Source organism: Homalodisca vitripennis, chromosome 7, assembly GCF_021130785.1.
Source record: "Homalodisca vitripennis isolate AUS2020 chromosome 7, UT_GWSS_2.1, whole genome shotgun sequence".
Lineage (NCBI taxonomy): Eukaryota > Metazoa > Arthropoda > Insecta > Hemiptera > Cicadellidae > Homalodisca > Homalodisca vitripennis.
In genome coordinates, this window is record NC_060213.1 from 97,539,543 (window position 1) to 97,556,058 (window position 16,516).

Sequence of the window (16,516 nt, forward strand, 5' to 3'; positions counted from 1 at the left end):
AGAGAAAATAAGGTGCTGACAAGCCCTCAGCTCCAGAATACTGCTGAGCAATGCGTGCATCACTGCCAGCTATAATACTAGTACGTATAGTCACATGATCTTGCAGTATACAATTAATTCAAGTGCTAGTGCTGTACAAACATTGGGTACTTTGTTTCGAGTTCAGCTGAATCTGGTATAATTATCTGTTATGCTAGACTGCAAGAAAAAAATACTTGCCAGTTCCTTACAGGACTTGTTTCATAAATCACATAAAGATGGAGCTTCTAAAGGTCTCATTAAGCACCTGGTGATTTTCACCTAATTCTAAGATGAAAATGTCTGAGATCACAACAGTTTTGAAGGAGATGATAAAAACAAGTAACATAGCTATGGTAGGAAGGGTTGATTCAATTTGAATGTAGAATTTAGCTCCAGTTCACATTTCTTTTATTGCAGCAACTGGTATCTGCTAGTCTGAGGTACAACCTAATGATACATTAAAGTATTAGATCTTTATTTGAGAATTATCCAAGACTCAAAAATAGCAGCAATGTTGCATTTTGGCAATGTAAAATGGGCATAGACCTATACATGGAACAGCTTTTAGCAAACCCCATAAATACATGATGTATTAGGTTAGTTCTTTACCTGAAGAAGAGATCAGATTGCAGATCTCGAAACGTAGTGTTACTGATTTCTTGTTTCACTGAACGATGGCAAATGTCTGGAAAAATCCTGTTTCCTTCCCATAAATACACTGTAAACTATACCCTAATCAACAAATCCAAGACCATGATTCTGGTTTTCAAAACATTTTTCATGCATGTGACACGTATAAAGTAAAAATATTGCAAAAGATAACAGAAAAGATGTTCAAAGGCCAAATCTTACAAGAAACCCGTGGAGGAGATAGAGTAAGTAATAAATCCATTGCTAAGAAAAACTCTGTCCGAGCCTTTGTAAAAAATCTGAAAGTACGTGAGTCACTATAACAGAAATAAATCAAAACATATATTTACACAATGACTGTAATATGAGCAAGTTGAGGAAACTTTAAAGTGACACAGTAGACTTTTAGTTCAGAGCGAAGAAGTCAATGTTTCAGATAATTTTTTTAAAATTTAACATAGGGTTCTGATCATCAGCATCAGACATTTGCAGTTTCTACATTTGATTAAGTATACAGACTAATAAAATAAAAGCTTCCTCGGAAAAGGATGCTAGCAAACTAATTAGCTAATTCTCAAGAAAAGAGTACACAAATTAAGGGCAACATTTTTTATGACTTCATGAGGGAAAAAAGCGATATTGAAGTTACACTTTGCTTCGATATACAACATGTGCAGCCATTGCTCATAACTCCGATCCAGGTAGCATCGACAAATTATATGCAACAATTGAGTTTCTATGCTCTACGTGTTACTGATGTGTCAACGACAAATGCTTTGTTTTATACATGGACTGAAGACATGGCTGGTCGTGGGTCTACAGAAATTTCTTCGGCCCTGTTTCACTACCTAGAATCAACAAATCTCAATTCAGTTAAGTGATTACACCTTTTTTGTGTTGGTTGCGATTCCCAGAACAAAAATAATATTGTTGTACATCCTCTTATGTGCTATCTGGGTACTGCGAATTCAGATTTGACTGAAATAATAATCACTTTTCTGTGAGAGGCCATAAGTTCTTTACCAGCCAATCAACAGAGTGGGAAGAAGACAGCAACAGAAGCTAACAATAGTAATTAAGGAAGAATATTATTGTAAATATGAAGCTTTGGGTTAATTTCGAAAATTATGAGATGACTGGACACTAAAAAAATACAAAATCACTATCACAAAACATTAAAAATGATGATTTCATTAGCAATCAAAATAGAATATTCGTTAAAAAAAGGAGAGAAATGAAAATAACAGGACAAGACCAGCTCCGCAAAGAAAAGCATATTGTCACTATTTTTTGCCCAAGAACTTAAGATATTGGATATTAGGTATTAGTCTGATGTTAGTTTTTAGTTTCATTATTAAATTACTTCATGTTTAGTTCTATCAAATAAAAACCTTTTACCGCTAAGGCTTTTTCTAACAAAATTTTTGGTTTTTTATCAAAATACCTTAAAAACATCTAAACAAATCTATCTTGTAATATTTGCAAAAAAAGATACACGTCCAAACTGTTTGAACAAAAGTAAGAACTAATAATCAAATATTGCCAGTAAAGTCCCACCCTTGGACCAACATTACAGTACTTTACCACATATAATAAACCCAGTTATATAGGCTGTCCCTAGACAGACAGATGGAAAAATAAAATAGCCCATCCACTACATTTCTGGGCAGCAGGAAAATAATTGCTCACTTTAACAACACTTGCTGACCAATAAAGATACAAACACTGACTTTAAAAATAGGTTAGGTAAAGACAAAAATCCACTCACAGATCCCTTGTAGGAAAGATGGGCCCCGCTGAGAGTGAAGTACCGAGTCCGCCACCGCCGGAAGATCTTCCAACGCCCTTTCTTCTCCTTCAGTTGACCCTCAATGACCGGCTGGCTATCCTGTAGGAAACCCACAGCTCGCTCTGGGTGGTTACACAAGAAGCATCCCCAGACGTTGGTGGATTCACCCTTGGCATTGGTCTGGACCACATGCGAAAATACATCACAGAATCCTGTATGTCGTAACTCATTCAAAACTGCCTCTTGGTCCTAAACAAACATGAATAAAATGACAATTAATTAAATTCAAGAGTAATGGAAAAATTCCACTATTTTAAGTTAATATAAATTATTAAGTCCTTAAGAACTATCTTCTTTTTAATTTAGAGTACACCAATTACTACGAATTTAAATCTCAAGGGCCTATTATGCAATCCAAAAATATGAAACAAAGCTTTAGCAGTTTACAACTGTACCAGCTCTAAAAAATACCATTTAGATACTAATGCCCGGGTATCGGACCATTTGAAAAATGCAGAGAAACACTAACGTCTTGTTAATCGAACGCCCCTGTAACTGTCGAGAAACACTGACAATTGCATAACAGTTATTTGTTTTATGCTGAAGAATATTTTTTTAAATGTTTTCCTAATACAAAATGGAAAAACATTCTTCTTTTGTGACAAGTCCATTATAAGTACATGACTTTTGTGACAAGTACATGTTACTGGGATGTCAAGTGGAGGGGGTGTTTTAATAGCAGTAAAAGCTAATTTCATTTGTAAAAGAATTTATAGCCTTGAAGTCGACTTACCAGACTGTGAAAATATATGGATAAAGTTGTCAAGTATTGCAGGAAAATCAATATATTTATGTGTTGTTTATATAAGGCCTAGAGCATCTGTACTAACATACCAAACTTTTTATGATAGATTACAGAATAACAATATCATTAATAATTCGTGTGTAAAAATATTAGGAGATTTTAATTTACCGATATTTGGAAGACATTATAACTTAACAATGGGGGATAGATTATGTAGAGAACTATTAATATTTCTAAATACTCATAATTTACAACTGAAAAATAACATTTTGAACTTTCAAAATAAAACCTTAGATTTAGTTATTTCAAACATAGAGAATACCGAGGTGAGTCGATGTTTGGACCCGCTGGTGGTGGAGGATCCTTATCATCCTGCGATAGAGGTGGAGTGTGTTATCGCGGTACAACAAACGTGTGGGTCAAGGTCGATTGACGAGCCAGGCTATTGTTATCGCCGGGCAGATTTCCTTGAGTTGTCTCGTGGTTTGGCAACAATTGACTGGTCTCAGTTGTATCTGTTATATGATGTTAATGTTGCTCTAGATTATTTTTACAAAGAAGTATATAAGGTTATTAATAACACTTGTCCTTGTAAAAAATCAAAAGTGTGTAAGTTTCCTGTTTGGTTTACTAAGGAAATTATTTTAGATCTAAAATTAAAAGAAAAGTTTCGAAAAAAGTATAAACGCTCTGGTAGGCAGGATTATTATGTTAGATTTTCAAATTTAAGGTCAAAAATTAAAAAAGATATTAAAGTTGCCTACGAAAATTTCGCTATAGAGGCTGAAAATAACATAGTTGCGGACAATAAACAATTTTGGAAGTTTGTAAACAATAAAAAATCGGCAAGAAAAAATTTGCTAGTAATGGAGTATAATGGTTTGCAACTTGATAATGGTAATTTGATATCTAATGGCTTTAAAGATTATTTTAGTTCTGTTTATAATAAATATACAGTAGAGCCTACAGTAGAGTTGGCAATGGAAGGGGCGACCATGGTGGGTGCGGGCCATTTAGCTCTGGACCGGGTTACAGAGCAAGATGTCACTTTAGCTATTGAAAAGTTGAAATCTAAGAGCACTGCGGGTCCTGATCTGTTGCCTCAGTATATATTTAAAGGGTGTGCAGATGTTTTTACTCAACCACTGATTTATTTATACAATTTAGTTTTAAAATCTAATACATTTCCTGATCAATGGAAGTTGACAAAAATAACTCCAATTTTTAAGAGCGGGAAGGAATCACAGATTGTGAACCACCGACCAGTAGCAGTGTTATCGGCACCAGCTAAGATATTTGAAAGTATAGTTCACAAATATTTGTATAACTATTTTAAATCAATATTATCACCTGGTCAACATGGGTTTTTGCCTGGCCGCTCTATTAACACTAACTTATTAAATTTTACAAACTATGTCTCTTCAAGGTTGGACTCATCGGTTCAGACTGATGCAATATATCTTGACCTGGCTAAGGCTTTTGGTAAGGTGGATCATTTGATTTTATTAAAAAAATTGCATTTTTATGGTTTATCGAATAATCTAATTAAGTTTTTTCATACCTATTTAATAAATCGAAAACAGTTTGTCTATTATAAAGGTTATTTGTCTTCCACTTTTCTAGTACAATCTGGGGTACCACAAGGGTCAAATTTAGGCCCATGTTTATTTACAATAATGATCAATGATCTGTGTGACTTTGTAAAATCTGTAAATGCTCTGTTATTTGCGGACGATTTGAAACTGTTTTATCATATATCCTCAGTAAATGATACGGAAATATTACAATCTGACCTAGATAATGTTAATAACTGGAGCGTTCTTAATAAATTGAGATTTAATGTCTCTAAATGTCATGTGATGTCATTTACCAGGTCAAAAAACTGTATAATAAAAAATTATAACTTAAATGGCGAAGTAATTGCAAGAGTTGATTCAATAAAAGATTTAGGTGTTGTAATTAGTAGTGATTTATCATTTTCCAGTCACATAGAAAATTGTGTCAATTCAGCTAGTCGTATGTTGGAGTTTATAATAAGACAGGGGGTCAATTTTAAAAACATCAGGTCTTTTATCACATTGTACACATCTTTAGTCAGGTCAAGACTTGAGAACGCCGTCATTGTATGGAATCCAATGCATTTAATTCACGAAGAACTGATTGTACAATACAATACAATACAAATGATCTTTATTGACATAAACATGGAGTACAGTCATGGCGTCAAGATTGAACAAGTTCAAAAAAGATTTTTGAGATATTTATATTATAAATGCTTTAATATATATACATATTTAGTGCCATACATTGAGTTATTAGAAATGTTTGGGCTGGAGAGTCTGAGTAGGAGGAGACGCGTCCTGGCGCAGGTGTATCTCTGGGGCCTGGTCCGGGGTCGGGTGGACGACGCGAACTGTTTGGGAGTCCTCAGTTATCGAGTGCCAAACTTCAACAGCAGGAACAAATGTTTGTTTCATTTGCCCTATTCACGCACTGCGACGCGTGCATTCTTTCCTCTGTTGAGGATGATGAGGTCTTATAATACAATACTCTTGGGTGGGTCCGACATTGACATTCACCATGACAGCTTGAATGTTTTCAAAAAAAAGATTAAGCCATTGTTGTCATGAGATCCGTAGGTCAACGTTCTCCATAGGTTTCTCCCCGGGCTGTTTTGTTCTCTATGTGGGTTGGTGTTTAGTTATTTATTTATTACTATTATATTATATTTATTGCATTGTTATTATATTATATTTATTGCATTGTTATTACATTATATTTATTACATTGTTATTATATTATATTTATTGCACTGTTATTATATTATATTTATTACATTGTTATTATAGTATATTTATGATATTACACTAGTTACTGTAAGAAATGTAAAGTAAAGCCAAACGTGAAGAATTGTGCTATGGACTGAGCTATAACTCAAACCACTGATGTCTGTTTTGTAATTTTTCTTGAACTGCTATAATGTTATTAGGGTAAATCCTGTTTTATAGCATGTAAATAAAATAAAATAAAATAAAAATTATGTATTATAACTTTTTAGTTTTATTTTTTTCATGTAATTATTATTATTTGTGGTGCTAAAGAATTTCCTCTTGAACAATTTTTTTTTAATCATGAATTTTTACCAAATAATAAGGAACTTACAGGTGCAAAATGGCCTAGAATGGCTCCAGTATTCCTCGGTAGTTCCCAAGTAGATATCACTGGTATTCCTCAGAAAATAAATTAAAATTTTCCAGGTAACCAAAGGATTAAACAACGGGTTAGGTATTCTTGAGATAACTCACCATCCTTGTCCAAAGTTTCATACATATGATAAAATAATCTTCAGCTAACACAGGACAGTAAAATAACTACATTCTGTAGATTAGTAGAAACTACCCATCCCCAAAAACATATATTTGGAAGCACTTTGAAACTTTGGACAAGGATGGTGAGTTATCTCAAGAACACCTAATCCGTTGTTTAACCCATTGCGGATCACTGACGAGCTGGGCTCGTCACGCAGCGGCCGGGCCTAACGATGATGACGAGCTCAGGTCGCAAAAGCGATCTGCTTTTAAGTTTCCCTCCAAATAGTTCTATTAGTGTCTGATAGATCGGGCGATCGTCTTCACTTGTCAACTAAGAGTCTTTAACAACGGTCTATGTTTAGAGTTTTCAAAAGTTTTATAAATATCCTACAGATCGCAGTTGTATGTCGAAGTTGAAAAATCATTCATATAAGTGTACTCTCTGCTTTTTAGCGCTTCTGATTGGGTGTTTTCCTCAGTTGTTATTATAATACTTTTGAGGTTAGTGACACAGCTAATCGATGCAGACGTACATGTTGGCGGGTTTAGTCTAGACAATGGCCCGGATGTTGTAATCGCTTCGCCCGAGCCGCTTTATTTAGACTATGATTCAGACATCATCCCTGCCACCCCGGAATCTTGCTCGCGTGTTATGGTTCCTACATCATGAATACCCCAGTAGGCCCATGTTCCACCTGAACGAATACCTTCACAGCTAAATTTTCTAGTATACAATAGCGAGCGATACAATGTGGCGCACCATTGCAGTTTCCAGCTCAGGCAGCCGCGCAGTCCAACAGCTCTGTTGCCTCGCTCGTCAATACAGTCATTTCTATATACTGCAATTGATAGTTTTGTTCACTAATATCGTTTTATTACGTGAGTTAAAGTGGATAATAACTGTAAATAAGATAAAAATGTCATCAATTCTGGTGGCGTCTGTATAGGATTCAACTATCAAAAGATGGATAGTGTGAGGTTATATGCTCCGGTGGTTGTGAGGTTAGTTTCCATATAAAGTTGCATTAAGGACTGATCTAGAGGGCAGAAAGGACAAGGTCTTACAAGGACTGGAAGTGTAAAATCTGGCAGATCATCTCAACCTGACCAACCTAAAGTGAGTATTGATCCTAAACATTGATACTGATTGCCTAATTAAGATCTTCTCTGAGGAACTTTTGCCAACCTAAGAAAGGAGATGAAGGTGAATACTCCGTGCATCAGTTGAGTTTATGTCTGATAAAACAGACTCTACAATTACCAATCATGAAAGAAATTAAAAATGAACTAGCCTTGTAAGGAAAGAAAATGAGCAATTGAAAGTAATATAAACAAAAGCCTAACCTCTGATGTAGACGAGCTTTTTTGGCACAAGACCGAGTGAGATCTCTTGAGCAGTATACTAGGAAAAATAATATAGAGATCAGCGGATTACCATCATCGCCTAATGAAAACATACTCGACATACTGAAGGATGTGAGCCAAACGATAGGCGTAGAGCTGGAAGATAGTCATATCTCGGCTTCCTCCCACCGCACCGCATACCGTCCATACCAGCAGGCAGCGAACACCATCCATAATAGTCCAGTTCCAAAGGAAGGCATTAAAGGACACTTTGGGATTACCAACAATACAGAGAAAAGAGAAATTTAAGTGCTAAACAGGTAAATCAAAACTTTTCCCGATCAAAGGGTCTTCATCAGTGATCATACTGTCCCCCGGAAAACAAAAGGTTCTTATCAAAGCTAAAGATAAAATGTAAGGACATAGGCTACAAGTTCGCCTGGATTTGTAGAGATGGAAAATTTTTTTTTTGTTAGGAATAAAATGAAGGGGAGGAAAAATGCCAGAAGATTGTTGGGGACCAATGATGACATTGAAAAAACTCAAGTAAGCTTAAATGTTATGTTGTGTGTTATCTAATAAGTAGAATTTAGACTTATAAATTACTTCTGGGGTTTTGCTCTTTATTTTTTTGTTTTAACCTGGAATATTGTTACTACTTATTAAGTTCCACTAATATTTACACTAACTGTTGATGTTTGGATACAAACAATCAGGATTATAATATGGTCTCTTAAAGACTTCTTGGTGCCAATAAAAAAAATCAGGCTTCAATATAATATACAACGCCCCAAAACATAAGAAGCCTTAGAAAAAACTTTAATACTCTACTTGCAGAAATTAGCCAAATTCAGAACAAATTAGATTTTATTATTTTGAGTGGAAGTCTGGATCCCCCGGAAGTGACGAAACTCCATCTCTATAATATTACCAGGGTTAAACCAATTTTTTGCTTCATGTAACAACACATATATGATCCTGGGTGGAGTAGTGTGCTATGTTGAAAAAAAAAAAAAAAAATGGTTTTTGGTAGTTGATAAGGTTGAAATGGATATGGTTACTGCTGACTTTTGTTGTCTCTAAATGTAAGCTGTTTAGAGTTATTTTTTTAGATTATTATGTTATAATAGATTACAGAAGTACTCAGAAAGTGAATTCATTGATGACTTAGCAAATATCTTGCCTCTTCTGAATAATGATACAATATATATAGGCGATATATATAATCTAAATATACTGGATAATAACGGGAAATACACAAGATTATTTGAGCCTAATGGACAGTTTTTGGATTTTTTTCGAATGGTTAATTCACCTACACGAATATCAAGTATTTCCAGCTCTTGTATTTGACCACAATTTTTATTTAAGAAACAGAAGTTTAGATATATTTAGTAAGTAATGTGTTTGATAATGGTATACACCGATCACTGTATGTTAGGTCTTAGTTTAGTAGAAAATTGTACTTTAAGTAATATGCATGAAAAACAAAACAAAAATAAATTTTTTTAGGAGATTAATATAGACTATAATATGGTTAAAAACATAAGTTAATGAATACAAAAATTGGGGTGATTGTTTGTCGATCCAGGGATGTAGATTCAAGCTACGATACTTTTATATAGGTATTTATTATTATATTTTTATCTGATGTTATCAGTAGCAGCAGTGCATGCAGTAATGGAAATAGTAAATTAAGTAAAGCAAAACTTACCAGTCCTTGGATCACACTTCAGTTAATTAATAAAATAGAAACAAGAAGGAAAGTTACATAGAACATTTAGAATAGGGACCTTATGACAGTGCTTTTTTAAAAAATATTAAATATACAGATTTTGCATAATAATTTTAAAAAATGAAACAGACTTTCGTAATGAAAATGCAACATTTTACACTAACAAAATTAGCGCATGTAGTGGAGATTCTGCTCAACAATGGAAAATTATAAATAGCCTTGACAGGAAGGAATATAAACAAAACTGTTGATAAGGTTATGGTTAGATAAATGGAATGGCACTGTTGTGACCTGGATGTGAGAGCTGTAGTAGCCCCGAGATTATAAATAAACACTTTATCGAATTCAGCTGATTATCGAAAGGTCAGACAAAACCAGTGTCACTTTTTACAGTATACAGCTTTTCTTGCGACAGTCCACCTACATTCGAGCTATCGTATTCATTCTTTATGACCAACCTGCAATGGAGACGGTTGTTATGTCTGTTATAAAACACTTGAAAAAACAAAACGTTCAATGGACACGACTCATTTTCTGTTTGTATCAAGTAAAAATCCTATTACTTTCAATAAATAATATAAAATAATATTGCCCCGATTTTAACCATTCATGACAATTGGACGGGCAGTTTACCGTCCTGAATCACTTCGCGCGGCACAACGGACTAAAGACGGGCAGCGCCCCGTCCGAAGGAACACGGGACACGAACGTAGTTGAATATATTGCCTAGATAGATCGCTGAGGCATTCACATTTGCTGCATATTTTGTTCTCAATATTCTCAGTCTATTGTTTATCTTTCTTCTTCGTTGACTGGAAAAAATCAGATTATTGCCTCGAAATCTTCATCTTGGCACAAAATAGCTTTCTTTTCGTTTGTAAAACAGTCAAGGATGGCGTCTCCGCGACCGGAAGGATGTGTTTCCTATAAATTCGATGATTTTTGCGGCTTACGTTGCTAATGTTTTAGAATGAAAGTGGTGTATATGAGGGAAAAGTGACAGTGAAAACAGATGACTTGATACAATGAAAAATAATGAATGTCTGATGGTACAAACGATGACAGCAGTGATAATGAAAGTGACGATATAAACGCCACCGGTTAGGCTTTGTGATTTTACGTGGATTGTTGGACGAAATAATGGTTAATACAATGCGTTTTACCAGCAAATCCATCGGATAAATCCTATAATTTTGAGGCAGTGTAGAAGAAAACTGCACTGGAATCACATTGTGTTTTCAATTCAGCCCTGAGACGAAACCTTTAGGGTTTAAGGTACCCCTTTGGTAGGCGCTCCTCCGGCTTGTGGGAGAAACACCACCTCCCCCCTTCAAGGAAAGTTTTGGGGGCACTTTTATTGATAAAGATTACCCTCCAACAACCAAGCCAGGCCCCCCCCCCCAAAGAAAATGTAAAGTTTGTGCCTTTACAGGGGAAAAGAAGTGAAACAGTTGTACCAATGTAAACATTTTCATGTTCCAACTTCATCTGGGGAAACATTCATGTTTTGATAGTATTTCAGGACCCAAACCAGCTTCTAAAGAACGTATAAATTAAACATTTGTAAATAAGTTGTAAATATGTAATGCTATATTAAAAAAAAACGTAGTAATTGTGTGTTTCATTCAATAACAATGAATATACTAAGGTACATTTATAATATTTCATAGCATGTTATTACAGTAAGTGTTATGCAAAGTGCACTGTTCTTACACGGAAGCATTGGGAAAAATATCCAGTCCTTGTGAGTTCCAAAAAATTTTAGTATAATTTATTCGAAGTCACGAAATGGTTAACAAACCTAATTTAATTTATGTTTTGTACACTGGTATATATTTACCATTCAAAATTGAGAAACAAAGTATTGTCGTTCCCTTATTCAAAAAAAGAAAAATCTATTAAATTGGATTAAATCCAGGCCTATCAGTCTGTCTTTCTGTATTTTCGCAAGGATCCATTTGAAAAAAATAGTTTATTGTTAGGGACTGTTAAAATTACCTAAATAGAAATATTGTTTTAAATACCATCATTTATTATGGATTTCATAAAGGGGTAAAATCCATTGTTAGACGCTATCATTATTAACGTTAACAAAAACAGAATTTACAGTAGCCTAAATGAAAACAAAAAAGTGACTGGTTTGTTCATTGATTTGTCGAAAAAGCGTTCGATTCTGTTAATCACAACGTGCTAAAAAAATAAACTGGGAATCAATTGGCATTAGAGGCGTTCCCCTGAACTTGGTTTTATAAGAGTTTCCTTACGAATAGATACCAACAGGTGAGAGTTACAAATAATTTAAGTCCACCTTTGCTTATTAAGGACCAGGTGTCCCTCAAGGCTATCTGTAATGTCTGCAACGTTATTCTTAGTTAGTTTTTATAAACGACCTTCTTGAATCAGCCCTTTGCTGGTGCTGGTTCGGTTAATGCCGTTTGCAGTACTGATATCGCACTTTTTCTATTCAGACGAAGGACTCACAATCCCCTTGTACCGTTTAAAAATAAATCACTGGATTTTAGATTTAGTACAGAACTGGTGTATGTTACATCCTCTAATTTTTTGATAATTAACGTAAAAAAAAAAAAAATAAAAAAAAAAAAAAAAAAAAAAAAAAAAAAAAACGAAGTACATATAAATTTTGGGCTATAGAGAATTTTATTTTGCTTTTCAAATATCCGATTACCAAACAAAATACCACTCGACTCTTAAATAGAAATAATAAAAATGGCACTAAGGTTAACTGGGGACTGTTTGAATATTGAGAGGGTAGATAATTTTATTTTTGACTTAAATTCGCTAGGATTAATTTTGGATGGACAAATTAAACTGGAGGCGGCGATACATACTCCCTTAATACTCTTACTCTTCATCGAAAAATTTCGCATACGCTAAGAACTTTCTACTTTTTGAGACGCCTATGTGATCCAAATTTATTAAGAACACTCTACTTTTCTTTAATTCAATCTAGGTTGCAATACGGGTTAATTTGTTGGGGAGGTTCGTATAAAAACATTAATGGCTAGGGTTAAGAGTTTTTTCAAAAATCATATAATACGTATAATTTTAAATAAAAAACCACGGGGAGGACAGTTCTTTTTCCATTATATTGCCAACTACAAATCTTACCTATACAACACCTTTATGTGTTTAAGGTTCTAAAATTATTCTACCATGAGAAGTGGAAATGACGGAACACATTCTTTGAGGTATGACACAAGGAAATGTAAGTCGTAAAATCTTTAGAATTCCTAAAGTCAACAAAGAATTTTTTTAGACAGTGTTTCCTCTATTCTGGACCAAAAATTTTTTAACATTTTACCTACAGAAATAAAAGATCATAAACAATTTAAAATTATTTCTTCGTAAGTTAAAACAATGGCTTTTTGGCAAACAACAATACAATTTTGTTTAATTTTGTTACCTAAAGTAAATGCTCCTGTTGTGTGTTGTACGTATTCCTCTTATCTATTTTTTTGAGAAGTTAAAAAATTTAATCTTTTTGTTTCTTTGGTTAGTTTTATTTACTATTTTTTGTTCTTATGTTGTGTATGTCGGCCTACTTGATCCTACTCGTTTTACCTTTTTTATTTTAGGTTGTTGTGATACTATTACGTTTTTATTCTGTCAGTGATATTGTGTATGATATTCTGCATCTCTGTATTGTATAGTATTATAGGTATTTATATTAGGCGCCCAGAGAGTGGCATTCTGGCTGTTTTTTATTAAAATTGTTTATTGTGGAACTGAACTCACAACAAGTTGTATTATTACTTTGAATTTAATTTACATGGCAGCTAACCCACATTACTGGCAGCGTAGTGGTACTAGCTTTATTCTTAAGAAACTTTATGTATATTTTTGTATTTGAAATTTTATGGAAGAATAAATCATTATTTCATTATTTCAGTTCGTGCGTGCCCGCTGCCGAAAATTAATTCGTGCCCGCTGGTGCCCGCGCGCCAAAACAATACGATCCGCAATGGGTTAACCCTTTGGTTACCTGGAAAATTTTTATTATTTTAATTTATTTTGTGTATGTACAAAGTAGATTACATTTTGTTACTAATAATACAACTCATACTATCAATAGTTATAAGTTATTTTCATTAAATAACTCTAGATTTCAATTTACCTTGTGAGTCGCACTCAAAATGATACAGAGTTTGTTCAATAAGCATCGGAACTGGTTCGCTGTAACCTCAACGAAGCGGTGGATGGGAGTCCGACCGGTGTCAGCCTCGGTAGAGGGGTCCCCCACCACTCAGGCCCACTCTAATTTAGTCGCATGCAGACATGCGTTGAGACAGGAGATGGGTTTTTGTAATGTGTCATTGCGCCAGCATGGAACGGACCACAAAGCAACGCTACGCTGTGAAGATATGCTTTAAACTAGGAAAATCCGCGTCCGAAACCCTTGAATTCATTAAACAGGCTTATGAAGATGATACTTTACGCCGCACAAGAGTTTTCGAGTCACTCAACGACCGCTCGAACCGATGCTTAGGTGACCAAAGTGAAAACAGTTTTGGACTCTGACTGGCGTTTAATCATCCCCCTTATTAGTGAAGAGACCGGCATTTCAGTCGGGAACCGTCCAAACCATTGTAATAGATTCTTGCGATGAGGAAAGTGTGCTCGAAGCTAGTGCCGAAAGTCTTGAGCGAGAAAAAGACTGTTGCAGTTGGAAATTTTGCAAGAAGTGTTAGAATGCATCCTGGAAGATGAAGATTTTCCCCATAACATTGTTACCCGGCGATGAATCGTGGATGTTCCAGTACGGCCGGGAAACAAAAGTTCAGGATGGAACAAGCTATGGTCCTGATGTCAAAATCAAGACCAATCTCATTTTTTTTTCAATGGCGACTTGTCATTGGGAAGAATTGGATAATTCACCATGACAATCTGCCGCGCCATGGTGCAGCAGCTGCTGGCGAAATTCGGCGTGGCAACGTTGCCTCACCCCCTGTACAGCCCAGATCTGGCTCCACCAGACTTTGTCTGGTTTCCGCGAATAAAAATAAAGCTCAAAGGATATCAGTTCGACTCCGAAGCGGTTCAAGAGGCGACGACAAAGATTCTCAACAGCACCAACTTCCAGTGGGCTTTTGATGAATAGAAGACCGTTGAACTAAGTATATCGATGCAGGAGGAATTTATTTTGAAGATATTTGTATTACATCTACAAATACTGTAATATACATAAATAAATTATCTACTACACATCTTTTGTTTTGTTACAGCCACTTTCAGAATTTTAGGATTACAGTCTACAATGTCATCGTTTAATCATACTAAATGCTTAAAATTCAAATAATTATCAAAATACAATTAGAAAGGTTTCAACACTCAAAGATTATTTAGTGTGTAAAGGACCAAAGAGCCATCGAGAGTTGCTGACCTTGGCACAGGGAAACGCAGAGGTGACGAGAGTAAGGAAAGTCTTGTTCTCACACTTGAGAATGTCCCAGCAGTTCTTGAGGCTGGACACAGACGAGTCCCGGGAGCTTAGAGCCGATTGGCTGCGAGCCTGGAGTGCCAGAAACATGAGATGTATCCAGACACGGGGGTTGCGTGTGCGCATTGTGAAAAATGTTCGACTGTATAGACAATGCTCCCCGCGTCCCTGACACGCAAAGTGCAGCTTAGCTAGCTTCTTAGCTCGTCTCTCTGAAAAACATTTTTTGGTTAAGGGTGGACACTCATTACTAACGATAATAGATTTATTATAATGTCATTTAGCTACTGAAGAATATTAGCATTTGTCTATATTACAAAAAAATTTGAAGAAGTATATAATTTGAAAAAGAAATTCTCCAAATTGAGTCTTTAGTAAAATAATGTCCTATTAACTATTTGACAAATTGTATTTTTCATTCCGTACAGTACTCATTATGCTTAACACATTTTCATTACTTCTATTGAAATGCTCTCTGAGCATTGAGGTCGGTGCATGTTACATTTTGCGTGTGTTTGTCTCCCGTCACACGGTGCAATGTGTCTTGAACTTCAAAATTAATTCGATTCTGTAATAATAATTTATAACCATTCCATCTTTCAGGATGGAGGTGTGCTTCTGTTATCTCGACTTCGTTTAGTCTCTGCATGGCACGGTCTGAAGACCATCATTAGACAACATTAAATATAAAGAAGCAAACATCTCTCACTAGGTGGTAAGAGCATTCTGAGTCGCTTTTACTTGCATCTGGAGTGCCTGTTTTCAAAATTTACTTAAGATCTAAGATTTATTTAGTTGATGTTATAACTCTGTTATACATGTGACAGACTTCAGTCCCCTAGTAAGGTGGAGGGCAAAGCACAATGACCTTGTTTCACGAACGATCTCTCCAAACAATATCAATACACTAACTTCTATTGAGTTTAGGTTTGTTCACAACTTTGAGTTAACATATGTTTATAACATTTAATTTGGGGTATAAATAAATTTTCCACATTTGAAATAACTATAATCTTAAGAATAAAGACTATATTACATAAGTGGTCCTATCGACAGTTTTATTATTATATTTTGTTTCGGCCAATTTGGAAACTGAAATGCAAATCTCATAATAATAATCTTTCCCATTATATTTCAAAAACAAATATTTCAAAATTGCGATAAAAAAAATTTAATTGAACTAGAGACGTAGCAGCTAATGATATAGAATCGGTAGATATGTTAGAAACAACATTACTACGATTCAAAACTGATACCAATTTTACTTACAATTAAAACCTAGCAAAATTTCTAATGTGGAGATGAGATTTGATAATAGTTAAGGAGGCAAGAACCACTTTGCATTGTATAAACACACAACTTACTTTATCATGAAACCATTAGAAGAATTTTTCTTAAGAAAGCCACATTTGATCTTTGGCTA

General features: G+C 34.8%; 1 protein-coding gene across 1 annotated transcript in view; it reads right to left on the reverse strand.

Moving 5' to 3' along the window:
- LOC124366083 (protein melted) overlaps positions 1-16,516 on the reverse strand; it is a 58,924-nt gene that overhangs the window by 9,629 nt on the left and 32,779 nt on the right. The window contains exons 16-17 of the mRNA XM_046822314.1: positions 15,037-15,305; positions 2,420-2,689 (exon numbers count right to left, since the gene is read on the reverse strand). Of these exons, the coding sequence (XP_046678270.1) occupies positions 2,420-2,689; positions 15,037-15,305 (539 nt within the window). The remainder of the gene's footprint in view (positions 1-2,419; positions 2,690-15,036; positions 15,306-16,516) is intronic.